This window comes from Strix uralensis, chromosome 22, assembly GCF_047716275.1.
Source record: "Strix uralensis isolate ZFMK-TIS-50842 chromosome 22, bStrUra1, whole genome shotgun sequence".
In the NCBI taxonomy this organism is placed as follows: domain Eukaryota; kingdom Metazoa; phylum Chordata; class Aves; order Strigiformes; family Strigidae; genus Strix; species Strix uralensis.
The window spans coordinates 6306078-6332146 of record NC_133993.1 but is presented as its reverse complement, the minus strand read 5'-3'; the positions used below and the strand labels follow the sequence as shown (position 1 = coordinate 6332146).

General features: G+C 44.9%; 1 protein-coding gene across 4 annotated transcripts; it reads left to right on the top strand.

The window, feature by feature from the left end:
* Positions 1-26069, top strand: MAP3K14 (mitogen-activated protein kinase kinase kinase 14). Of its 4 annotated transcripts, none has more exons than XM_074891753.1 (16): positions 1-101; positions 7541-7813; positions 8385-8454; positions 10260-10470; positions 10593-11201; positions 12242-12379; positions 14542-14671; positions 15384-15515; positions 15968-16072; positions 16793-16956; positions 17339-17489; positions 18095-18445; positions 19600-19706; positions 21063-21207; positions 21770-21870; positions 22753-26069. In XM_074891753.1, the coding sequence occupies exons 2-16, from the start codon at positions 7561-7563 to the stop codon at positions 22915-22917; spliced, it is 2832 nt and encodes a 943-aa protein (XP_074747854.1). In that variant the 5' UTR covers positions 1-101; positions 7541-7560; the 3' UTR covers positions 22918-26069. The 4 variants fall into 4 exon arrangements, with proteins under 4 accessions (XP_074747854.1, XP_074747856.1, XP_074747855.1 ...); XM_074891755.1 differs by lacking the exon at positions 1-101 and adding an exon at positions 116-584; XM_074891754.1 differs by lacking the exon at positions 1-101 and adding an exon at positions 116-5486.

Below are 26069 nucleotides of genomic sequence, written 5' to 3'. Positions count from 1 at the left end.
GGGGCCGGCGCGGGGCGCCGCCTGTCAGCGGGGCGCCGCTGAGGAGGCCGGAGGGGCCGCGCCGGGCCGGGCCGGGCTGTGCCGCGCCGCCGGGCTGAGCGGTAGGTGCGGCCGCTCGGGGGGCGCGGAGCGGGGCCGGGACCCGGGGGGCGGCGGTCGGCTCGGGAGCTGCGGAGCGCATCGGCCCGGCAGGGCCTGGCGGAGCCCGCTGCCGGCCGGCGCTGCTGCTGCTGCTTCCGCGGCCGCCGGCGGGAGGAGGGTGTGAGGGAGCCCGCCGCTCGCTGCCCGGCCCCGGCGGGAGGGAGCCCGGCCCGGCCGCAGCCCGCCGCGGGAAGGGCCCCTGGCCGCCCGGGAGCCGCGGGGAGCTTTGAGCGGTACCTGCCGGCTAACGGGCTCCTCCCGCCGCCGCTGCAGCCGCTCGCCCTCGCCGCACACAGCGGCCTCTCCGCAGAGCGCTGAGCCGCCCTCCGGGGGGGTCACAGCCTGGGTGTCACTTTGCTGCTCGGAAGCTCCGCTCCCGGCTCCTGAGCTCCCCGGTCCCCCGCCGGCCGCGCCTGGCCCGGAGCACCCGCCGGCGAGAAGAGGTGAAGCCGCAGACTCTGCCGTGTCCCTTGGGTGCTGCTGGGTGCCGCTTGCCGAAGCGCTCCCCGGCCCCGGGGAGGGGAGGAGGCGGCAGGCCTGAGATCAGCTAATCCAAATACACAACTGAATAAGATCTGAAGTTCAGTTAAACTGCCTGGCTGCTCGCCTCTCGCATCTAGCCATAGCGCTTCTCTTTGACGTGACTTCTTTTTTTTTCTTTTTTCTGGCAAAAGGTTAAAATGCTTCTTTGCTGATTAATAAGTTGCTGCTGTGGTTGATCTCAGATGCTTCCTGTCTGCTTTAATCGGTTACATTAGAAACATGTGTTCAGTGCTCCGCACATGTAAGAAGCAGCAATCTGAAACTAGCATCCATAAACACCGTCTAAATTTCTTTTTTCAACTGGCTTTCTGAACTCTTCTATGAGTAATAACTCGCAGCTTAGTTGCTGTGACATTAGTGATGAGAATAATCGAATTGGGCTTTGAAATCTGTGTCTGTAGCGTGCTGCTTTATTGCATTTTAACTAAGTTAAAATCTGTTATTGGCACAGCCGCTAGATTCCTTTGGAATGAGTCATTTGCTATTAACTATTAAATTTTAACTGCTATAAGAGACTGAATCTTTGTGTAGCATGCTGTGAAGAAGGAGTATAACAAACAAACACATAACAACCAAAAAACTTAAAGGATTTGTGGGGCCTGATCCAACATCACTGGAGTTAATGAACTTTGCTGCTGTCTGTCCCGACTCTTATTTCCGTGTTAAATGTGAGAAGGGAGAGCTGAGCTTTTATTGTAACAGCGATGTGGTGTCTGATTATTACTCTGACTGCTAAGAGGCAAACGAGACCATGCTGTCTCTTTAACTTTTCTTCTGTGACTTTTGAAGTTTGCTGACAAGTGTCAGTCAGATCTGTTGGTGGAGACAGAGGGGTAGAGGTCTGGAAGACAGAAAGGTTTCTAAGTTTCCAGAAGAGCTGCTGGCTCAGAGTGAGAGAGACCTGAGTTAGGAAAGGGTCTGGAGATGCTGGGGAAGGGACATCACGAGGGTACATGGGACCAGAAGGAGGCCTGTGAGGGCCATGTGGGGCCTACAGTCTGTAGGAAACTGGGCTTTACTGCTGACAGTGTAGTGACATCAGGGCCCTGGGCCCTGAAGAACATGGACCTCGGCTTGTCTGAAAGGCAATTAATTCTCTTCTGCACTTAATGTGGGAGTTTGTCTCATGGGAGTTTGCTCAGGCTGGACAGTCAGCAACTACTCCAGTCAGTTCATATTTCTACTTTATAGTATAAAATCATCATAATGGAATTTGCAGGACCAATCATAAATTAAGATTACATAGGGATGCTTCTATCTATACTTAATTTAACTAAACTTTTGGTTTTGCCTGGCATTTGAGCCTTACTGCTTCCTTGTAGAATTACATGGCATTTTATAAATGTGATTGAAAATTCAAAGCTGCAAAGCAATATATAGTAGTATCTGATCAAAACTCAGTCCTGACTGCTTGGGCAGAATTGATTTTAATGTGTGTTTGTGGTTATTGTTGGAAGTTGTCCATTTAGGTGCTTTATTATATCATCTTGTTATAATTTAGGAAATAGCTTCACTCCACAAATGGGTCTTAAAAACCAGGATGTCGTTAAGCAGTGTCCTGAAAGCCTGTGCAAGAACAGCTAAGCCAGACTGGAAGGTAGAACCTTGTCAGGTTGAAGTTTGTTCTGATGCTTTCTGTTATACTTGCTTGGAAAGCAGTTTGGAAAAATTAGCCACTTCTTTGAATGAATGGGGTTGCGGTGATGTTTATAAACTCTGGGCAAATGGTGTTATTTATATCTTTGTTCAACAACATGAAAAGAATTGTTAAGGGGTGAGTTGTACTCAGGCTTGTACTTGAGGAAATGAAGATAGGTGTGTTTAGATACTTTCAGAAGTTCTGCTGATGGTTAAACTCAGTCAAACATTTTCCTACAGACTCTGTAACCAAACTATGGCAGGATACTAATGTCTGGCAACTAAAGAGACGGTTGAAGCTCATTATCCTGATGTTTACAGTAAGCAACACAAATGGCTGAAACAGGATTTTGAAGTATTTACTATCAAACCACTTTAAAGAATATGTTTACATACTTACTCTCATTTGTAACATAACTTACGAACATAAGGCTGATAGTGAAATCCTTCAAACGGGCAGTTGGGTGGTGGTTTAGGTCGGAGTTTAGCTTTACCCCGTGATCTTCAGGTAAACCTGTGTGCAGCAGGACTGGACAGTACACGAGAGACCGCGAGGAACCAGACAGGATTGTAGAGGAGCCCCTTGTACAGACGAATGGATAACACTGGTTAGAGAAAAGGAGGTGAAGGCTGTGAGCATCCTGGAATAGCAACTGGTGATCTGACTCACCAGTATATTAATCAGTCAGGCATTCTATTTATTTTTACTTTGGAACTCTTAGATACACAAGGGAAGTCTTTTTTTTCTGTTAAGCATGTTAACTTAGAATGGCTTTAAGTGTGTTTTAAGGTAGGGGTGTGTGTTGAGTGCTACAACTTTTTCTTTTTTTTTTAAGTCCCTTTTGACACAAACTGAAACTTCTCCTTGCTGACAGCACTGAGCTTGTTTAAATAACCACCCCAGGCCCATGCTGCAATAATATGCCTTAAACTGACAGAGCCGAAAACGGAACCGTCTTAATTTCAGTTCCATCTGAAACGTGGGCAGGCAAGGAAGCTCATCGATAGCATCCAAGCAAGAAGGACAGTGGCGAGGAGGCAGGCACAAAGGGAAGTGGTGCCTGGGCTCTGAAGGGGTTGTACATATATATCTACTCCTTGGGCCACAAACCAGATCTTTAGCATGATTCATTTTTTTAACAAGTGTCATCTTCCTTTTTTTCTTTGGTGAAATGTGTTTTTTGCAATGTTTGATGATTTTCTAGCTAATACTCTGGAGAGGTTCTTCTGGCTGCAGACTGGGCACTTTCTGGAACACTTACCGATAGTTGTTAGGACTGGAAGGTCCCCAAAAGGTGTATGTTCTTCTCAGCTGACATTCCCTGCTCTAGTGATGCATACATTCCTGGCTCTTCCCAGCTGTTGCTTTGTTGTAGTGGTCAGCAAAGAAACATTGCTAAAATGCTAGTTGTGTTGTTTTAATAAACCAGTAGCAGCTGCAAAAGAGAAGGCTAACCTAAGTTAATGCATTGTTCATAAAACTCTTCTCAATAAGGAAGTGGGAAACCTCACCGAGACACGATTTTTTTTTCTTTTTTTTTTCTTCAAACTAAATGTCAATGTGAAACTGCTGCTGAACATTCGCACTCAGACTAGGAGAAGAAATCTGCATACTTTGAAGCTGACTTAGGAAGTTTTATGTGTATTCTTTCCCAGGTCTTTTTTAACAAAATCTATGGGCTTCTCCACAAATGTTAACTGAAATTCTCCAAAAAGCCATTGGCAAGGGAGATTTGACCCAGGCAGACCAAGCAGGATCCTGTGTTATGGTGTGCTGCAGAGTGGTTTAGTGCTGGAGTGCTATTTGCATTACTTTTTTCTGGCTATGAGTCTGTCTTTCTATATACATAATAACTTTGTGAAACAAAGAAATGTTCTTTTAAGGTCCCTGCCAGTTGAGATGGAAGAGCTGAAGAGGGTGAAGAGGGAGTTGTTTAGAGAAGGGTGAAGGGAGGAGGTTTTAAAGGAGCAGAAAGCACATGGTTATTATCTCGTATATTAATAACGTTTGAGTGTCTCCTTAATTCTGACTCCCCACAAGTCTCAGATGACCTTATCCAGTATCTTAGTTTCTCACAGGAGCACAGACATTTGAGGGAGGACTTGCCACTGCCACCGGACCAGTGCCTTCACAGCACAACTGATACTGTGTTTGGCTTTCATTCTGTCAAAACACACTTTCTTTTTTACAGCAGTGAGAACTAACATTAGTTAACCAGAGGTGAGTGTAAAACCTTAGTGAAGATAAGGAGCAAGTAGTCTTTAACGCTGCTAGCAGAAGCCCATTGTGGGTTGGGAGTGTAGTATTCACTTTTATCTACTCCATTATTACCCGACTTCCCCTTTCTTCCTTGAAACTAATGAGCCCATACATACATCTACAGAAGGAAGAAAGTCAGGGATATTGAAATCAAGAATTACAGATGAGTCTGAGTGACCTGGATGAGGGAGAGGAGGTTTGGAAAACCAGAGAAGCAGTTTGGGATATGAAACAACCACCCTCCAGCTCAATAACCTGAAGCTCCTCACGTTGCACGTACATAACTTATGTCTGTACAGGAAGCTGTGCTCATCCTGGAGCAGTGGCAAGTAAATAGGCAGCTGAAACCGCAGCTCCAGCATGTCTCACGTGGGTAAATCCTGTTCTTAGTGGTCTTGCCATGGAACCTGAGGTACCCAGTTACTGCTCCCAACGCTCCCTTTTATCTAGAGCTTCCCTGAGAAGGGCTGCACACGGGGCCTGGGCCTGAGAGACCAAGTGCCTACATCCAAATTAATGGGGCTTACGAATGCTTTGCACCTCTCTGGATTGCTGCCTCCTCCAAGTGCACAGAGGTGAATCTAGCCTGTTCAGTTCTCAATGTGTAGCTTCAAGAGAAGTTGCTTCAAAAATTATTTAAAAGTTTTCATTATTATTTTTTTAAAATCGCTTCTGCCAACTATGCTTTGTTGTACGTACCATAAAAAGAATTGGGGTTTTGAGTCTTATGAGGACCTGAAAATTGTGCAGCAACAGTTAAACTGGGCTGGGCTTGCAGCTTCTGTGCCTACACAGCCTTGTAGACCTGAGTCACACATTAAACTGTCTGAGCGCTGGCGGCTGCTGGGTTAGAGGACGTTGCTTACAATAGCTACCTCTTGGGTTTTTTCAGTCAGCAAGTGAGGTATGTGCTTTGTTGACCTTAATCTCAGTAATGTTTCCTTGTTATTCTTTTCCATTTCAGAGGGCGACAAGGACTTGCAGTTTTGCTTCTCCCTTCCCTCTGTTGTCTTTTAACTAAACTGAGGAATGACTTGCAGAATTATGTATTTTTTGGTGATGGGATGGGTTTGCGCTGCAGACCTTGAAGGTCCTTGAAGGTGAGGGGAGGGCAAGGAGAGACAGAGTTAATGCAAAACAGGAGAGAGTGAGTATAAAAATAGCTCTGAACTTGTCAGTTTGGTCACTGGTGGCTTGGGTTAGTCATCTGGCAGGCTCTCTTTCTGCTGCTCCAAGGGATTATTTTACAGCACTGAGATTTGACATAATTTCTGTAGAGGAGAGGGAGCGGGACGGGCGTAATGAGTGGGATACTGTCATCAGCATTTCTTTTGCACAGCAGCTGTTCTCTGTTTAGCCGCTGAATGTGGTCATTGTTGACTTTCCTTGTATACCTTCCAGGTTGTTAGGTGACTCATTTACACATCACACCAAGGTTCGTGCACTTGGCTCCCAAAGGGCTCCCTTCCCCTTTCCTCGGTGGTCCTTTAGGCACGGGGCACCCACTAGTTTTGTCATTTTACTGATTGATCTGTGCATTGCCAGGAGCCTGTTAGAGTAAATGTCCTGTTGTCCCAGGTGCTGTCAAGGCATGGAAAAAAAGAAAGAAAAAAGGAAAAGAAAATCCATGGTGCAGATTTAAACTGATGAGCGTCAAAGATGTGCTCCTGTAATAGTTCTGAGATCTTGTTTTTGCTGGCCTCGGTTCAAATGTCCCTCCTCCTCGTCTTATACTGGGTTTGTGGTACTTAACACCTGTATGTGTCTGCTAAGATTTCTGAATTTTCATGGATTGTTTAATGATGGAAGTGTTCGTTTTAAGATTTTGCCCTTGAGCTGTGAGAGGACTGGCACAAGGAAGTGACCTCTACAGTCAAGGGGCAATAGAGCATATTCTGGTTTAAAACAACTGTTCTAACTTTTCTGGAACCCAAGGTGGGGGGATCAGGGCCTAAACCAAAGCCATATTTCTTGTGGGCTTGTGTTCAGTGTGGTTCTAGGGACCTCCTGACTCTCACGTTCCTGATTTTCACCCCACAATATACCCCTGTCCTGTCCCGCAGTGCCTTGCTTCCATGCTGCTTTATGCTTCTCCCTTTCCACCCCTGGCTCCCTTCCACCTTCCTCTGTGCTGCCAATTGGCCAAGATTTGGCATGTGCTGGGACTTGTTTGGAGCTACATTTACGCTAACTGGTCAGCTAGCAGCCCGTGCTGATTGACTCGCCAGCTGCTGCCAAGCAGAGGGGATCGTCTTTTCCAGCACCATCACTGTCCTCTATCCAACACCAACTTGCATTGATCCCATACACTGTAAGAGCTCTACTTTGTCGGCTTGACCAAGGATTTCAAAAGTTATTGGCAATGAAGGGGAAGGAAGGGGAGCGAGGGAGGAGTTATGGATGGGCAGGCTGATTGCCTAGCCTTGTTTCATTGGAAGGAAAAATGAGAAATGGATTTGAGGGTGACTGAGTACAAGGAAGAAAGCAATTAGCAGGATTTTATGGTTGTTTTATGTGGTGTGAGAGCACCAGGTAATTTCTCCTAGGTGCACTCTAGGAGAAAATCTTTCATGTCTTCTCTTTTTTCTTTTTTTTGATGTGAATATTCTTCCTGTTCAGTGATACGAGAGTTCCCTCTTCTATATGGTTTCACTGTTTGTATTTAAGCTAATAGAATATACCAAGAAATAAATTTCCCTTTGAAACCTGTGTGGTCTCATATTTTTAGTACTGAGAATAACGTTGATTACTCAGCTCTTCGGTGGTACAAGTCAGGGATGGAGAGCTGGCAATCTTCAGTTCTTTTTCAGCTCCATGCTCAGAGGTTGGGTAGGAACTTGGTTTGATTTAGTAATCTGATACCTTCAGCAGCCTCCTGTTTCTCATGAACTTGAAGCTGTTTCTGCCTGTGAAGTACTCTGACAAGTGTTTTGCTTTGGTTTTTTTGTTCCTATTCAGTGACCCTGTGAACCTGTGAAATGGCAGTGATGGGAATTACGTGTCAAGGAGCTCCTGATCCACCCGTCAAGCACAAGAAGGAGCTCACAGCTACCAAGGGGCTGAAGGAGACAGTGAGTGAAAAGCAGAGCAGTGTTTGCAAAGTAGAAGATTCAGAGAAGGTTATCTTTCACAGTCAGTGGAAAATCCTGAATGATGTAATTACCAAAGGAACAGCAAAAGAAGAAACAGAAGGAGGCTGTGCATCAATTTCTATTATTGCCCAAGCAGAATGTAAGTAGCAGGGCGGTCTGCTCTTCATTGAGAAAAAGGAATGTGTAATGCAGTATGAGATTTCACTCGCTTAGCACTCCTGGAGAGCTGAGATGAAATCTATTTGTAATCCGAAGTGGGGTGGAGTTGAATTGGTGACACATCCCAGTCTCTATTTAGGAAGCTCATGAAATCTCATAATAATGTGGCAGCATCCACTGAATAAAGCATAAATAACAGAACAGCATGTGGCCATTGCACCTAGCTGCTTTGACTATAAATCTGTGTCCTGCTGGGTCATCTGTTCTTGGCTGACTTCTGAAAGGTGTTTTAAAAAGAGGGGGGGAAAAGAGAAGTAAAACAAAATAAAGCTGTCGGGGAAAGAGCTGGGGGATCAGGAGACTGCAGTTCTGGGAAGCTGTGTAATGCTGGGGGAGGAGGAACATGGTGTGGGTGATGTGGCACGCCTGTTTGGTGATTTGTCTGGATCACTGATTTAGCAAGCTGGTAGAGTTGTTTCTTAGTCCAGTTGTTACTAGGAGAGACTCGGCCTGATACTGAAGACGTGATGATTCTGTTTTCTTTCACACAGGTGAAAACAGTCAGGAGTTCAGCCCCACTTTATCAGAGAGATCCTTTATTGCTCATAGTAAGCGTTACAGGTGAGAGACCTCTGAACGTGAATACCCACCTTCGCTGTTGTGGGTGCTGACTTGTTCCAAATCACCCTGCATCTGTGTGCTTACAACATTTTTTCCAAAAGCACTCCTGTCTGAATTAGCTTTTCTGTCTGAGGCTCGGGAAGGGTGTGTCTTTCCCCAGACATCTTCCTCAAAACCTTTTTGTGTTAGGAGAAAACATAAGTTTAAGCACAAAACCACTTGAAACACCTTGCACTGTCTTATTGTCAATGGCTGCTGATTTACTGGCCCTTGTAGTTTTCTGCCTCTATTTCTGGGTGGTCAAATCTGTTTTGAAATGACTGAGTGATTTTTTTGAGGTTCATGGGCTTGAAGTAGAAGGATCCAAGGGAAAATTTTCAGTCTTTTTAAACTGAACTGTCCTGATGCTTTTGAAACCATGTCACACTACTCTCTTTGGGAAGTTGTGGGAAACGGGCTGCTGCTAGAAGTAGTCCTGAGAAAAAGGAACCTCTTCTCTTCTGGGGAGGATAAACAAAAGGGGATGAGAGAATAGTGTTGTGAAGAGAAGCTGAGAGTGGTAAACGGGGAGTAACGTTGCAGTGGAAGAATGGAGGCCTGGGACTTGCTTTCCTGAAGTCATCGGGGGTGAGCCACTTTTTCTTCATGAAGAATATGTGCCCTATGGGGCACATACTGGAGCTTTATCAAGCAGCTCCAGCACTCTCTGAAGTGGGTGGCTGGGATATAGAATTCGGTACTGCCTGTTTTCTGACAGCTTTCAGACACTGAATCTGGCCTTGTGAGGTTTGACATTGCCCACTGACTTTATGATGTTCTCCCATGAACCAATGAAGACATGCAGAGTGAGCCATTTCTTACGGAGTTTATGTGGAATGCACACCAGCTATACGTTCAGGTTCAAGGCAGTGTGGTAATGCCATCACCTAGAACTCGTACGGCATCTTTCAGCACTCAGTGGTGCACTGAAACAGGAGGAGGAGCTGGAGAGAGGAATGCTGCCTGTGCTCAGTAAAGGCAGATGAATATATCATCATTGTTCTGAATCAACAGAACAAGTATGATTTCTTCATTTGAAGATCAAATATCCTGTTTTCTCTTAAAACTTGATTTAAAAAATCCAACTACTGTGATTGGTATTGAATAACTGCAAGCAAATGTTCCTCTTGAGAGTTGCATCTCTTTGTACACACCCCTGGTTGGCATGCTGGCTAGTGCTGGTTTGTATATGTGTGATTCCTAGAAATCATATTGTAGTATTGAGCTTTACATGCCAGAACATTCTGGCTTTCTGAAGCTATTTTATTTAAGTGCACTTAGTCATCCCTTTGCTTTGGTGTAAAGCCTATTTTTCTTTCAAATAGAGCAGATGTTTATGAGCACTTTTATTAATTTTAGCAATTTTCTAAAATAGATTACATTTATATATAATCTCTGTGTTCACTATAAATCATAGACACAAATTGTCTCAAAGAAACCTGGAGACATTCAGTGCTTTTTCCCTCTACTTTGCTGTCTAGTCTTGCTGTTCCTTGCAGAATTTGCAAATCCTGGGAGATTTAATGCTTTGTTTCCCCCCACACCCCCCGTATTTCTTTCTTACAATGTCAGATATACTGCTCTGCCTTGATATTCAAGTTAAAAATGCTACATATTAGAAGGCAAGAAGTTATGTTACTGTTCTCTATGCTTTAAATCTCAGAAGGCAGAATTCCTAATTCTTGTTCTGTGGGTCATAATTGTTCACTGGAGGTGTGCTTTCACCATCAGATCTAAGAGACTTCATGCATTTTGGTTTCCAATAGCCGGTCAGACAGTCTCGATCAAATCCCTAACAATGTGGCCCATGCAACGGAGGGGAAGATGGCACCTACCTGTTGGAGAGGGAGGCATCGTGGTAAGACGAAAAAGAAACGTCACAAGAAAAGATCCAAGCTGAAAATACAAACAATGGCTGCTGGCAGGCGAGGTCCCAGAACTCCAGAACAAGAGAGCTGCACCCCAATTCCCGTCCAGGTGAGAACCCTTAAGCCTTCCTTTTGTACTGTTGGGACCCCTGCAAACTCCTAACAATTCTTGGTTGAATTTTGGGTGCCTATATTGAGGTTCCTGCTCAGTTGTTTTGTTTTGTTTTCTAGGAGGATGAATCACACCAAAATATTCTTTACAGAAACAGCTTTTGGGTTTCAGAATTTAACAAGGACTTGGTCTATGATCCGCTGCCATTTGAGAAACCTGAGAAAGTTCTGTCCACGGGCAAACTCCATTCACCAAGGAGCCAATACAAAACAGAACTGCACAAGTTGATAAGCCCTATTCAGTGCCTTAATCATGTTTGGAAACGGCATTATCAGAGGGACAGTGTTCCACAGCCTGAAACTCTCCATCCTTTTCCCTACAACATAATACCCCCTCATTTCCCACATCTGGACAGTCCCCTGCATGCCATGAAACATAATGCTCTGGAGACGTACTTGCATGGTGATCTCACCTATCAGGACAGCGAGCATCGCTTATCTGGCCTAAACTTCGACTACAGTTTCTCCAAATGCATCAACCAGTCCATGAAAACCAGTTCGGACAAGATTTCTGTGGAAGAATACTTGGTGGACGCCTTGAAGGGGAGCGTGAGTCTCGGTGAACCACAAAATTTAGCCAGCCTAGCCAAGACGTGGAGAGGAGGTGGCCTGGACCCGAAGGAACAATTCCATGAAGCAGATGAAAACGAAGGCGTGCTACTTAATGAGGTGATCTTCTGACCCTGCGTGCTAGTGTCATGGAAGGCAGAGTTTCTCCTGGGCTTCAGAAGAGAGAGAATCTGCATCCATGTGCTAGCTTCTGTGACAAGACTGCGTTTTCTGAATGGTTCTTGATATGGTTGAAGACCGCCAGTTACAGATGCGGGTTTGGTTTTTGAAGGCTGTAAAGCCCTGCTTTAATTTGTTCTCTCATTCACAAAATATGTCTGCTTGTCTAAGAGAAGTGTTTCTGTGCTTAGTCAGTCTTCAAACATGTCCTCTGTTTGTCTGTGAGAGAAGCCAGGCCGTGCAGGTGAACAGGCTGCAGTGTTTTATTGGCTATAGACGACCTGGACTGTGACACAGACAGAAACCAGGGACATGTAGATGGTGAAGGGGCACAAAGTGTCTCCGCTGCCTCTGGTGGGAAGCCAGCAGCTCGCCCATTGTCCCTTGCCAAACTCAGGTCTTGGGCAGAGCAAATGCATGTAGATCTTAGAGGCATGATTCATTTCCTCTGGATTCAGTCCTCTCTTGCCACATTAAACTGCTCTTAGAGGACTCTTCTCTGGAACCAGTGTGACCCTGTCAGTATTGTCAGTGGAGTTCAGGGTGTCACTTACCTGCCTGAATATATTTACACTGAGACCTAAGGCACAATCTCAGTCTCTGACTATAAAAAAGGTTTAGCTCACACATAGATGTCTACATTTAGTTACGTGAATCTTGTTTTGTTTGTAGGATTTAGCTTCCTAACTATGTCCTGCATGTGAAGGGAATAGTTTGGAACTCCAGAGCTATCCAAATACTGGTGGCCTTTCTTTACAACAATGGGGTGCACTCATTTAGATCAAACAGAGCCCACAGAAATCAAATAGATCCTCCTGTATCGTTTCATCTCAATTACAGAAGTAATTCTGTACAGGGATTTTAGAGAGGGCCATATCTATCATTGTGCTTTTTCTGAAAATGTTGGTCTCTGTCTGTGGAGCTCAACAGTTAAGTTTTTCTTTCCTTGCTTCATCTTGTTTTCTGATTTTAACTTCCAGAAGCTAAAGCCAGTGGATTATGAGTACCGAGAAGAGGTTCATTGGACCAAGTGTCACGGTTCTTTGGGCATTGGCTCTTTTGGAGAAGTATACAAAATAGAGGACAAACAGACGGGATTTCAGTGTGCTGCCAAAAAGGTAATTATGTGTGAGAAAGGGTGGGTTTCCTGACACAAAAAGGCATATGGAGAAAAAAGTCTTCTGGCTACATGGACTGTAGGTACCTTATTGTACAGTCACAGTGAAATGCTGCTGGGGTTATGTCCAAGGAAAAACTTTAAGGTGATGGCATGGAGAGAAGAAGGAGATGGAGAACCTGTATGTGCACAGAGGGTCAAGCTTAGCAGCCAGAAATAGGTTCATTTGGCCTTCAAAGCGTGCTACCAGGGATCCTGGTTTTTGTGCTGAGACAGACCAAGAGAGCAGCGATTTCAGGAAGATTGTAAGTGCATTCCTAGTGACTGCGGGGGAGAAACGGCTTATCTAACTGTTCTCATCTTAAAACACGTCTAGTGTAAATGGTGACATGGCAGGTGTGTCTATGTTGAAAAAGGAATAAAGCAGGAAAAAAATCAGGCAGTCGGTAAGCACTTAGAGAAAGCTTTCATCTGTTCAGTGAGTGTCATATGCAGTACTGGCACGTTGTAACGAGGTGGTTCTGTTACAGATGCCGCAGAGGATGTGTATTTGTCCAGAAGCTGGCATCATAATCTGTTGTACACCAAGAGATGCCATTGTCACACAATGTCTGAAGCGTGTGGAATATAACTTGAGTCAGGGTACTGATTTGTAGGCAGCCGGGGCGGGGCCTCAGAGGTGAGGGCACAGTGATAATGCAAGTAGATGATGAGGATGTAAACTATTTTGTTTGAACTTAACACTTGAATAGTTTCATCACCTCTGTGAACTAATGTTTCTCAGATTAATATTAAACTTCAGTGAGTGTGTGGGAAGTGTTTGTCTTGAGTACAAATATATTATATGCAAAAATAATTGGAACTTGCATTTTCCAATTTTAAAAGTTTGCTTTTTCTTGTTTACATTGGTCTCAACTTGATGTATTGCCTGTGGAAAGATGTAAGTGGCAAGACTAAGTCAGCTTATCCAGTTTTTTAACCGTTTCATTTGTCAGCTATATAGCAGCAAACATATTTAAAGCATGTAGAAAATTATTTCCTATTCTTTATCCTCACATTTTAGATGTGGAATTTTGTGGCAACATGACTAGCTTGTTTTTTGACAGTATGTAACTACTTAAATTTATTGTTCATTTTGCAAATACACAGTCTTAGGAGAAATAGCTGTTACTAGTGGGGTATATTTTCAGGAAGGAGGAACGGTAATGCCAAAAAGAAAGACATGAGAGTAGGAGAAGCTGAAATCTTTCAAACTTACCATTTTTTTTTCCTAATTACTGGAGGATTTCAAAGGATACTTCTGTAGATCAGAAATACATCTTCTCAGACCAAAGTCTTAAACCAGCGAGTTCTAACATGCAAGTTGAACACCTAAGTATGATGTATTTCATTTTACATCAGTAACTGTCTGGAATTACTGCTGCCTGCACGTGTTAGAAGGGGACTACCTGACCTTCTTTCACCAAACTTGGTGTTGTAAGCACCTGCTCTCCAAATTCTTGAGATTGAAGAAAACTAGCTCTAGCTGGATTGCTGACAGTGAAGAAACATGATACATCCTTTTCCCATCAGAATCTCAATGACTTATGTTTTCCTTCCGGTCTTGGGCAAATTGTCGTTTTATTTTATTTGGCCAAACTTAGTGAATAAAGTTTTTCTTTAACCATTTTTGTGTGCAGGCTGAGTACCACCTGAAAGGTGATAGTGTCAATCACTGCTTGTGGCCATATTTCATATTCCCGGCTGTTTTGGGGAGGTTTTATTTTTGCCAAGTACCGCTCCATTCTTAGATTATTTTTTTTTCTTTCATGAAAGCAGAATGCTTAAGTTGTCAGTATTACCTTTTTAACTGAGACAGAAATTATCTTCCTCCTGAAGATTACCAGTACTCAGCCATAAGCTGGAGGTATTGCAACCTGGCATCTTTTTTTGACAAATCTTAGTTTTACTCAGACACTGAGGATTTAAGGACTCTTGTCGTCCTTGTACAGAATCGTTCTGAGTGTTCCCACTTATTGCTGTACTCACTGATTTCTGTTAATGAAGGTTATGCTTGTGCCTCTGCTGTTAAACAGTGCAGGACGTTCTGACCCAGGGATCAGGGAGGGATGATTCTGTCAGGATTCATCACAAAATTTGTTCAGTGCTTTTTTGTTTCTCTAGGTGCAAGTTGAACACTTCCGTGCAGAGGAGTTAACGACATGTGCTGCAATAACGAGTCCTAAAGTTGTCCCCTTGTATGGAGCTGTGAAGGAAGGACCTTGGGTGACCATCTTCATGAAGCTGATGGAGGGTAAGAAAGGAACAACCACAATGGAAGCACCATAGTAACTGTTGAATGCAGCGGACATTGATCTCCTCTTCCTCCTGCCCCACTTTTACATCTGTTAATTCTTTGATGTATCCCGAGTGTCCCTAGTGTTAATTCCTGAGCGGGTTGGGATGGGTATGTGTAACCCTTGCTGGTGGGTAGCAATGGTCTTTCTTGGGGGGAATCGTTTCCAGTCCTGCCTCACTCCAGTTCAAGATGTATATCTCTTGAGCAGCAGCTGCAAATTCTCGCTAAAACACACAGCTGGTGCTGGTTTTTGCTTTCATGTTTATTTACATGGCACCACGTAAAGCACATTGTGCTGCAACAGGGGGATACTGTATCAGCAAACCTGGATGCTTCCATTGCCTGATGCTCCTTTTTCCAGCCAGGACCATGGAAAATGCAGCTTGTGAAGAATCAAGCTGGTGATCAGTAGCACCTGGAAGTGTCTGATGTAGTTGCTTTTGACACAAAGCGACATCGTTAAATTGACACGAAGCAAAAGGCTTCATCAAAGAGGCCAGTTTCTGTGGGCAGTAAGAGCTCTGGCAATAAACAAAAGGAACAGACCGTGTGTGGAAGATAAGGGCTGTCAGACCTGGCAGTTCTTCTTTCTTCATCAGAAACAAGGAACGCTGATGCTGGGAAGAATTTAAAGATAAGCTAACATGGACTCTGGATTCCTTTCTAGGTGGCTCACTAGGTCAGCTAATTAAGCAGAGTGGCTGCCTGCCAGAGGACAGAGCCCTCAGTTATTTGGGCCAGGCATTAGAGGGCTTGGAGTATCTTCATGCTCAAAACATTCTCCATGGAGATGTAAAAGGTAGGATGGTACTTAAGGTACCTTGTTCTTCCTTATTTTTTTTTTTTTTTTTTACAAGACACCAACTACTTGGAGATCAAGTTACTGAGTGACAAAAGGTTATTTACTAGACTTTTCAGCTCTACATTTGAGATTTGAGCTGAATTTGGTTCTGAACAGCTGGGCGTATCGTATCTGTCACCTCTTTCTTTCTGTCATCCGGTGGATCTGACAGGCTGTTTGCCCAGGCTGCCCCACTGCTGGGGTAGAGGAATGTCCAGGGCAGATAATTGGCAGCTTTTAAGTAGAGATAATTCTAGATGTGTACTTGCTTAAGCCTGTGACACTCCATAGGAGTCATAGACCTTGGTTTGGGCTCAAAAACCTGTAGTTCTATGGGCTTTTGACTTTTTTTCCATCTCGGTGACCATAATACAAAGGAGACTGACTAATGAAAAACTTCTCATTGCCAGCGGAAAATGTGCTCTTGTCTGATGATGGAAGCAGGGCTCTTCTGTGTGACTTTGGTCACTCTGCTCACCTTCATCCAGATGGCCTGGGAAAGTGCTTGGTCACAGGTAAGGATCTTCTGCTGCGATTCTAAAGAATTGCCCTACTGACTCATTCTTTCTTTTTGAACATTTACATATGGCTAATTTGCAAGCAACTGTATTTTCCAGACTTAACATTGCTCACAGTGTTGCATTGTTGGTATTACTGTGATGTATCCCACTGGCAGCTAAATGAACTTAAGGTTGGAAGTGGTCCTTGTCTCCCAGTCTAGAAGTCTGTTGTGTTTTTTGTAAGATTATGTCAGCATATTACATTCAGTGTTTTGTCCCTGCAAGAAACCACATCGAAACTTGTCATGTAACCTCACTAAGCAGCTGGGGAAGAATCCTGTTATCCACCAAAGCAGAATTCCTCACTGACTTTCGAGCAGTTAAACTTTACAGTGCTTCTTCATGCAGCTGTGAAAGAGAAGGATATGTTTTGTACTGCTGAGCTCACCAATGGAGGGTCATGTTTTGCCTCCCAGATTTGCTGGAAAGGGGAGCGTTATACCTACTGTATGTGTAAGGGATGAGACTGATAAGGGGATGTAGCCTTTGAACAGCTTATAACAGCACGTGATGCTGATCTTTGGGTTGAGGTGACTTGTGACCTTACAGTTATAAGGTGACTTGTAACTTTTCACTTAACTGAAAAGACAACAAGGCTGCCTTAGTCATCCCAGCAGTTGCATTGGAACAGTTCTCTAGTTTACATGCAGTGAATTTTCATTTGAATGGTTTTAGGGAACTATGTGCCTGGCACAGAGACTCACATGGCCCCGGAGGTGGTCATGGGAAAGCGCTGTGACTCCAAAGTGGATGTCTGGAGCAGCTGCTGTATGATGCTGCATATGCTTAACGGGTGCCACCCTTGGACACAGTATTACAATCACCCGCTCTGTCTAAAGGTAAGCGACCCGACATATTTCCAGTAAAAGGTAAATAAGCCTTAAAAATCTCATTACACCTAGCTAGAGAGCAGTCATTTCAGGAAGGCTGGCTGAGAGCCAGCTGGGCATCTAAGATGATGCCAACCTTGCTTGGAAGCTGATCATTTCTTACGCCTCTCTAGACTGCTGTGTATTACACATGCTGGGGCTGTTTCTTTCGTATCCTGCTCATGACTTGGGTGTGACTTTTTAGCCATTCAGCTGTAATAAAATTACTGCTCAGGTCTCTCATTTAATGCTGTAATTTCAGTTGGAAACACTCTCAGGGTGGGAAGAACCTTTCTGAAATCAAATGAAGCCTCTCTGGTCTAACCTCTTTCACTTCCTGTTTGTTACACAGATAGCTAAAGAGCCACCTCCTCTGAGGGAAATTCCACCTTCCTGCAACCCTCTCACTGCTGAGATTATTAAAATGGGTCTAGAGAAAGAGCCTGTTCAGAGAGCATCTGCGTCTGAGCTGAAAACTAAGACCAGTGTCGCACTTGAAGAAGGTAGCAATGTCCTGTATCTAAAGCTTCTTATCTGCACTGGTAAAGTGGCCAGTTGCTAGTTATGTCAGAGTGGCCCTATGGGAAATATCAGTGCGTTTTACTGTTCAGGATATCGTTTGCACAGGCTTCAGCACTGATGTATATTTTTGGGTTGATAGCTTTTGCCCACAGCCGGGTGTTTCTCGTCAAAATAAATGAAAATTTCCTGTGTGCTGTCACATGCTCGCTCTTCCTTCTCTGCTTGAAGCAGGCGATGTCGTGCTTCATGTGGGTTTATTAAGGTGTGTGCTGTGGCTGGGCTCATTCAGCTGAAGAGTCAACAGCATCTAGTGAGCTGGAGCCTGCTATGCAGCCACACTGAAAGCAGAGGTTTATTGCATCCTGAACTCATACTTCTAGTCCAGTCTTTCCTCCAAGACTAGCCATAATTTATTTCAACTTAATCCTGCTGAAAGGTTCTGTAGTACAGCAAGAATTTGTAAAGGTGATCTGGTTTTGTCTTTTGAAGATGGGCATTTCACAGTTCAGAAACTCTTATTGTGAAGGAAAATTTTTACCTCTCTTTTCTTTATTTGATAATGTTTGTGTGCTTTTTGTTTTTGTAGTGGGAGGTGTGACAAGCCCCTGGAAAGGTGAATACAGAGAGCCTAGACATTTATCTTTGAACAAAGAGAACAATCCACAGACGTCCCTGTCCCCCACGGTGAGCCCAGTTTCTGAGACTGGTTCTGACCCAAAATTGCCAGTCAAAGTTTCTTGTGCGAGCCCAGTCCTACCACCACCATCTCTGGAGCGAACAGAGGAGGTCGAGGGAACCCCTTGGAATGTGTGCAAGGAGTTATCCGAGACCTGGGATCCTCCACCTCTCTCCTCAACTCCTCTCCCCCTGAAGACCTGCGGCCATGCGGAGAGAGCAACAACCATTTCAGAACAAGAGCTTCAGCAGCTGGAAATAGGTAAGCGATGTGCTATGCAGGGAATTCAGCTTTTTGCTTGAGAGCATGATAAAAATACAGCTGCTTGCTTCTGGCCTCTTGACAGTTATTTGTGGGTTTGGAGCTTGGATGTCATTTTGTTCATAGTTCCTCTCTCCTTAACACTAATTGCTCAGCCTTCCTTTAAATTACCAAAACTAGTAGTTCTTAACCAATTAAATATGCCACAAAGGTAGTGGTCAGGTTTTCCTTCTACTCTCTCTGAACAGTGGAGTGAACTTCTGTGAGAGGTGCAGGAACCTCTCCAAAACCAGCCAGTTTCAGACTTGTGCACCGTATAAACAGTGTCTGCAATTCCAACTTCATCTGAAATTTTAGGTTTTCAAACATAATTCTTTTAATAAAGGGATAAGCCTATTGGATGGGAAATGTCAAATGAAGCAGTATAGTTAAAATCAGTCTGCAACTGTTTTGTTTTGGGCATTGGAAAGCCTGTAGCCACCAGCCAATGAATTTGATTACCAACAGCAATCCTGAATTTGAAAACCAGCAGTAAATTCAGCGTGAAAATCAGTGAAGTAATAGTCCAGTTCTGTTGCCCCTTTCACTTTTTTTATCCCATATTTTCTAGTTTTTGTAAATGAATTGAAAACTTCAAGCTAGGAAGAAAGTGTCTCGAAGTGTACCTGTTGTCCTGGATCTGAGGAATGGCATTTTAGGGGGTGCTGGGGGTCAGTGTTCTTCTCAAATGGCTGTGAATCTTCAGCAGCCTTGTCAGGACTGGATGTTAGCAGGGCAAGTTACTGCAAGAGTTGGTACATAAGTTCAACCTCTCTCTGGGTATAATGTGGGTGGGTCTAGAGTGAAGACTAGGTCTAGGTGACATGAGAGGCAAGAACTGGGAAATTCTGGGTGCTGATCCTGTCTCTGGCGTTTTGCATGTCACTGCACAATTCATCTGTCCTTTCTGGCTCCATTCCCCTATTTTCACAGTGGTGGCCGGAGCCTCTACTTAGCAGATGAATTGTGTGTCATGTTTTGCGAGCACTGATATCGGTGTTCATTAGATAATGGTGAAGAAGCTTTGGGTGTTAATTGCAGTAACTGTGATTAGAGCAGGGAGGCATGAAAGGAGACACTGGAAATGTCTTCCTTCTCTTTCCTTTTGCTTGCAGAACTGTTTTTGAACAGCCTTTCACAGCCTTACTCGCTGGAAGAGCAAGAACAAATGCTTTCATGTCTCAGCATCGACAGCCCGTTTGTGTCAGATGCCAGTGAGAAGGTGAGTGTAAAGGGATGCTGGGTGTGTTGTTGTGGGTGTCGGGGGTGGCAGAGTGACCTCCTCGGGGAAACTGGAACCTGTGGCCAGTGGAAATCTGGAGTTTCTTACATTTGTTGCTGCTTTTTGATACCCAGTTTGCTGGAGAGTACCTTGTCCTTGGACAGTGGGACACTTAGGACTGTAGTTGTTCTTTAGTTTACTGTCCAGCATGCATCCCTTTCCTCCACTTGCTCTCCTGTACTGCATACTCACAGTAAGCATCAAGCGTGTAAATAGGGAAGATCTCAGTGGCCTTGGCCCTCTCTATGCAGAAGAAAGGAACTGAGGAAGCAGTGATGAGCATAGGAGCTGCCCCGAGTTGGACCGAGCAGCCCAGGGTCTTCCTCCTGGAAGGGCCACTCAGGGGATGTTTAGGGAAAGACCAGAAGAATAGGGCAGAAGAACAGAGACCCTAATCTTGGGTATTGATTCCCAGCCTATGGATCTGTTCTCCATGAACTTCTTTTAACCCATTCATACTAATGACTTACATAGCCTAGTTACTTAAATACTAAGTTTAATTAATTTTGTTTGCTCTGTCTCTGGTGTTCGTAAGGTAGGAAATACCAGTGAGAAACGCTTGTTGAACCAGGGAAGGGCGTAAGCCTTCGATCGTTGTTTTCAAAGACACAGAGTCCAAAATTGTGTAGCCTGCCATCTACAGGAGTCATTTCTGACTGTGATCATCTTTATTTCCTATTTCTGTTCCTCTTCTCAGCCTTCTAATGCTTTTTGAGGAGAATTGAGCAGAGTTCTGTACAGTAACTCAGCTGTTGACACAACATGGTGTGCAGCGTGGGATGTGACTTTGCTTTTTTTTTTCTTTTTTTCCCCTAATACCTAACCCTAACATTTAATTTGACGTTTGACTGGTACTTACCACAATGCTGATGTTGTCAGATTGACCTTCTCTGACTCTAAGATAGCACAGACTTTTCCAAGCAGTGCAGCAGTGTAGGGTCTGTAGCTGTTTATGTACAGTTAACTGTTTTTCCTGTGTGTTGTCACTTATTGACATTAGAATTTTATCTGATGCTTTATTCTCCTGGCACTCAGTACGATAAAACCCTCTTTTTCTTATCCAACTCTTCAGCAGATTATTGATTTGACTATTGAGAATATCTTATTATGTCTGCAAACTGATGCATTGCTATTCATTGCCTTTTCTAGATGGCAGGTAAATGTTGAGTAACTCAAGACCCAGCCTTAGATCCCCGTGGATTTCTACTTTTTTCTTCCTGGGGTTTTTTTAATGTTTGTCTTACGCAAGCTCATTTTCTTTAGGAGCCTTTGACAAGCTTGTGCTTACTTCTGCAGAACTCCATGAAGGCTTCTCATAGCTTGAGGGACACTATGAGCTCTGGGATTCACTCCTGGAACAGCCAGGCAGATGGACAGAGCTTCAGCTGGAACAACCTGCTGAACCGCAGTCGGCACACGGACACTCCCAGCTATTTCAACGGTGAGTCTGAATTTCTAAAGTTTGGATAAATGTCAGGTATAATTTTCTCAGTATCTAGAGGGTCTGGGATATGAAGTCTTTGAGCTCTTCTCACCCTTCAGTTGCTGTGTCAGCACAGACCCTCCTAAAAGCACATGGGTTGTCAAGAGGCCAAGTCTGTCCCTGGTTGTAGATGGGTGGAGGGCACTCAAGTCTGTATCTACTAAAAGCCAGAGGAGTTGCAGAACGCGTGGAGTCTGGTTCAGCTTGGTATGCCTTGCCTCGTGCAACTGCCATGTGCAAGAATATATGCTTTATAAATGTCTACAAAGTAATTCTGAGGGCATGTTGTGCAAATCAATACATCTCTTCAGCTGCTTTCTTGCTAAATCCAGCTCTGCTCTGTGAGTCATTGTTGTCTTCAGCAAGCCTCCATGCTCAGCGAAAGACCTACATAAATTAGATGCTTAATGACAAAAACAAGTTCTTCGATGTATGGGCCTTGCTAGTCCATTTTTCTGTGTTGGACCGTGAAGTCATTATGCCGACAGCAGAAGTTAATGACTTCTCTTGTGCGTTTCAGGAGTAAAAATCCAAATCCAGTTGCTAAGTGGAGAAAATTTACACATCAGGGATTTCCACAGGACAAAGGTGGGAGACATTGCCACTGGGATAAGCAGCCAGGTGAGACAAAAGCATTTTGTCTGAGAAGCAATTTCCTCCATAATGCAGCCTCATAATTCCTTAAAACCAGCGACCCACAAGTCCGTTCAGAGATCCTAATGACACATGTAGTAACATAACTTTAGTGCTGCTGTTATGAGTGTGATACCAGAAGGTGTTTTCTGAATCCTAAGCCATTGCTAATTGTCATAGGGACCATAATCACCTCCATCATAGAAAGTGCCCGTGCTGCAGCTTAAAAGTTCTTCTCCTCGGCTATAAAGATAAATTCTTTCCTCTCTCCCTGAAGAAGAATCACTATATGACTTTTTCATCAAGAGCAGTAATATCAGCTAAGGGAAATGAGCTGTGTTTGGCTGTGATGCTTCTAACCTTTTTGGTTGGAGGAGATACTGGCAGACTCCAGTGAACCTCACAGTGGGCCTCCGGCAGTCCCTGAAAGAAACTCCTGCGTGTTTGGGGGACTGTGACTCAGATGAGTGTAAAATGTGGTGATCATCTCTAAACAAAGAGCTTGCACAAGTCCAGAAAATGTTTTAGTGGTGTTGGTTGTCTTTGGTGTGCTTTGTTCTCTTGGACAGCACAAAGCAAAATATCAGTAGCCTGCAGAGAAATTCACGGTGCCCAAATGTAGCTGGTTCAGGAGCCACCAGCAATAGTCAAACACTTGGGTGAGGCAGTTCGGCAGCAGGGTGAGCGTTACCTAGTCCAGTTTCTGAGATATTTTCTTACAAGAAAAGGTTAGGATGTTCCTGCCAAATACAAACCTCTCTCCAGGAGCCTTTCTTGGGTTAGGAAGCTGTTTGCTGGGTTCGATAGGGGGATATTCTGTTCCGGAAGAGACTTGAAGTGCCGCTCAGATCTGTTTGTTCTGCTTCACAGATACCAGTCCCTGCTTTCAGTCTGGTTACTAAAGAAGGCCAGCCAGTTCACTACGACATGGAGGTCCCCGACTCTGGTATTGAGCTGCAGTGCACCCTTGCCCCTGATTGCAGCGTCAGCTGGACATGGCGAGTCAAACACGGTCAGCTGGAGAACAGGCCATGAAACCGTTCCTGTTTTGGAGGTTTTTACCTTGTTGAAAGAAGGAATTGCAAAAGCTTCCAACCACCCCTGCCATGGAGCACCAAGTGCAGTTGCTGGTGTTTTGTGCTGAAGTAGGATAGCGGTTCAGCTCACTGCTCTCGGGCCTCACTTCTGCTGTCTGTTCTGATCCAGTTCCAAAACATGTCCTGAGCTTAGATGTTCCCCAGAACAGTGGGAATTAACTTGTTTGGGGTGTGAGTGTTAGGTTGAGCTTGAGAATGGTGGGTGGAAATTCCTGCTTTTCAGAGGAATGCGATTGTGCTTTTCAGGAGAATAGGAGGATTGGATGAGAACTCTTGTCGCTCAGCCTCCGAGGTGAAGCCGGTAGTTGCTGGGCTTGCCCAAAGGAGAAGGTTGGGTATCTTCAGTGCAGCTGTGGCTGGTTGTGCCGAGGGGAGCTGGCTAACTTCCTTCTAGTTGGAGGAAAAACTTAACGTTTCTGTAGGCTTTGGGTAGCATCATCTCTACCTCAAGCCCTTTGCATGGGGAAAATGACAGCGGTAACTAGCTGGGTTCTTGGTTTCACCTCCCACCCTTCCCCGCAGACGCTTCCTTCTTGAATCAGAAAAGATCTTTGTTCCCAGAAAGAGCTTTGCTTGCAGCTCTCATCTTCAGGTCTCCTCCCCGACTTAGGAGCTGGTGCTGCTGCCAACGTTGTGTGGCAGGTAGGGCAGGAGGAGGGCATGGTATTCCTTGGTGGGCAGGCTGGAGGGGTTGTATTCCTCCCTCCTGTTTCCACCACTGACTTGGGACTTGGCGTGAACCGTCCCGTCCAGCCCGCTGCCCCCGCAGGGGGAAGGGGCGGTGGCTCAGTCAGCTCAGACAAGGGCTGAATTTTGCTGCAGCATTTATAAAAATCTCACTCCCAGCTATCAACCCGGCCGGCTGCTCGGCCCCTCCGCTGGAGGCCAACGCCCCAGTTCTGCGTGGTGTGTAGCTCAGCCTGTCTTCACTAGCACCTACAGACTGGCGTGAGGCTTCGTACTGCTCCCCTTACGTCAAAATGTGTTAACGGAGTGGGATGGGCAGCTGGGCCCAGAATGCCTTAAGCTTTGAACTTTTTTTTACTGATTTGTGAATTGTTTGGAGTATACTGAAACTGCATGGGTCAAATTCAGACAGGCAGGTGTTGTCAGCCCTTCTATAACCCAGAACAAAACCAGAGGGAGGTGTAAGCTGTGAGTGTACTTGTTCAGGACTGCTCGAAGTCCTTGCACGCCTGGAAATCACGGTCACTCGACGGGGTGCTGGGGCTCTTCCGGAGCACTGCAACTGCAGCAGCCTCTGAGCAGGGGCTGTCTACATCCAGGCTGAATAGAGAAACAGCTCCCAAAAGGCAAGGTGGGCCCTGCCAGATCCACGCTGGTTCTGGGGGACACAACGGGGCAGGAATGTTGGTGGTTTTCTCAAGTGAAGTTCACTTGGAAAACAGCTGGGAAAAGTTATACTCTGGGCCTCCCTTTTTGAGGACCGGTGCTCCTCAAACAACTGAGATCCTTCCCTTTGGTCTCCCAGAACATTGGCGGGTTTTGATACTCTAGGCAGTGACATCCCTATTCAGAAAACTGAAGTTGTGATGTGATAAAAAAGTGGAACTCTCGAAGAAAAATTAAACCTGTCACCACTATGGGTATAGTTTTTATAGCACTTTTTATTCTAAAGCACTTAATACATTGTCCACAACAGGCACCTAATTATATCTGAAATGCCACATTAAGAGTCTTTTTAGTAAACAATTAACACATTACGCACATGTCTTCCAGGAAGGAGTGGGGGGAATGGGTAGGTTGGCTCGATTTCTTTTTTCAGATGCCATAAACTACTAAGAATTGTAAGCTTTGGTGCAGGAGAAATCAAAATGCCTCTCCAGGGTTCCCAGGAGCTCCCAAGCACATGTTCAGTGCACCAACCAAACTGCCCACACCTGGCACCCTTCCTGGGCTTCCTCTGAGCGGGGGGAGGAGAAAAACCTGTTGGTTGTTTCTAAGAAGAGTCTGTTGGTGATGTGTCAGTATGACGCATCGCTGTTGGTGATGTGTCAATATGAAAGCATGGTCTGTGCCCCCCCCCCCCAAAGGCTGCGTCTCGTGGCTTTCACTGTTGTCTGCAAAATGCTTCGACGTACAGGTGTAACGGTTTTGTGCATCGGTGTTAGACTCGAGTTCTGCCAAGCAGTAGGGCAGGATGCAGCAGCCCTCTGTGTACAGGACTTCTGAGCTTTACACTTCATCTACAGCATTAACGTTAATCTCGGGCCACCTACACGACGGGGTGAAAGGCAGTAAACCCTTGTGAACCCAGAATGTCTTTGTTGGGTAGATGGAGATGTCCGTGTTCTCCTGTACTCACACCAGCATTAGCCAGTCTCTCCATCCTGTTTGTTTTGTCCAAAACCTTCAGTCCTGTTCTGCTGCCACCTCAAGCGAGGAAGCGAGGCTACAGATTTCCACCTAACAAATCTTTTATGTGACAGTGGGCCAGACAAGCGGGCTGTGGCCTCGGCAGTCCCTGCCAGCTGGGAAAGACACTTCGGCTAATCCCACAAACCACTGGTGCTTTCTTACTGTCTGGAAATGTGGTTCTCCTCTCAGGAGTATCTCCAGGGTTTTCATGGTTTTGCTACCTACCAGCTTGGGATCTCCTCGACTCTGTCCTGCTGCCAGGACAGTTTCCTCTTAATCTGGCTGGTCATTTTTGCTGTAACAAGCATAAGAAGTCCAGCTTCCAGATCAAGGTTGGCTGTGCAATACTGACAGAAGCGAAAGTCAGGAAAGCTTTTTGTTATTCACGTTAAAATTTGGCTGAAATTGTGTATAACAACATAACTAGTCTTTAGGACAGAACCCCGGTTCAGGATTGGGAGGACAAATAGCAGTAGGAGTGATAAACACAGATGGCTCTTGTCATGTAGCTCCTTCCAAAACTCTGCAAAAATCACTGTTGGCAAAGCAAGATGAAGCTGATAATGTCTTTGGGATGGGAAGGACTGGCGTGGGTGAAGGAGATGGAATGACTAGCTTGTATTGAACGAATGACACTTTATAAAACTGTGATTTCTTGAAAATAACATTTCACAGGGAAAAAAAAAAAAATAAAGCTGGGAAAAAAGATTC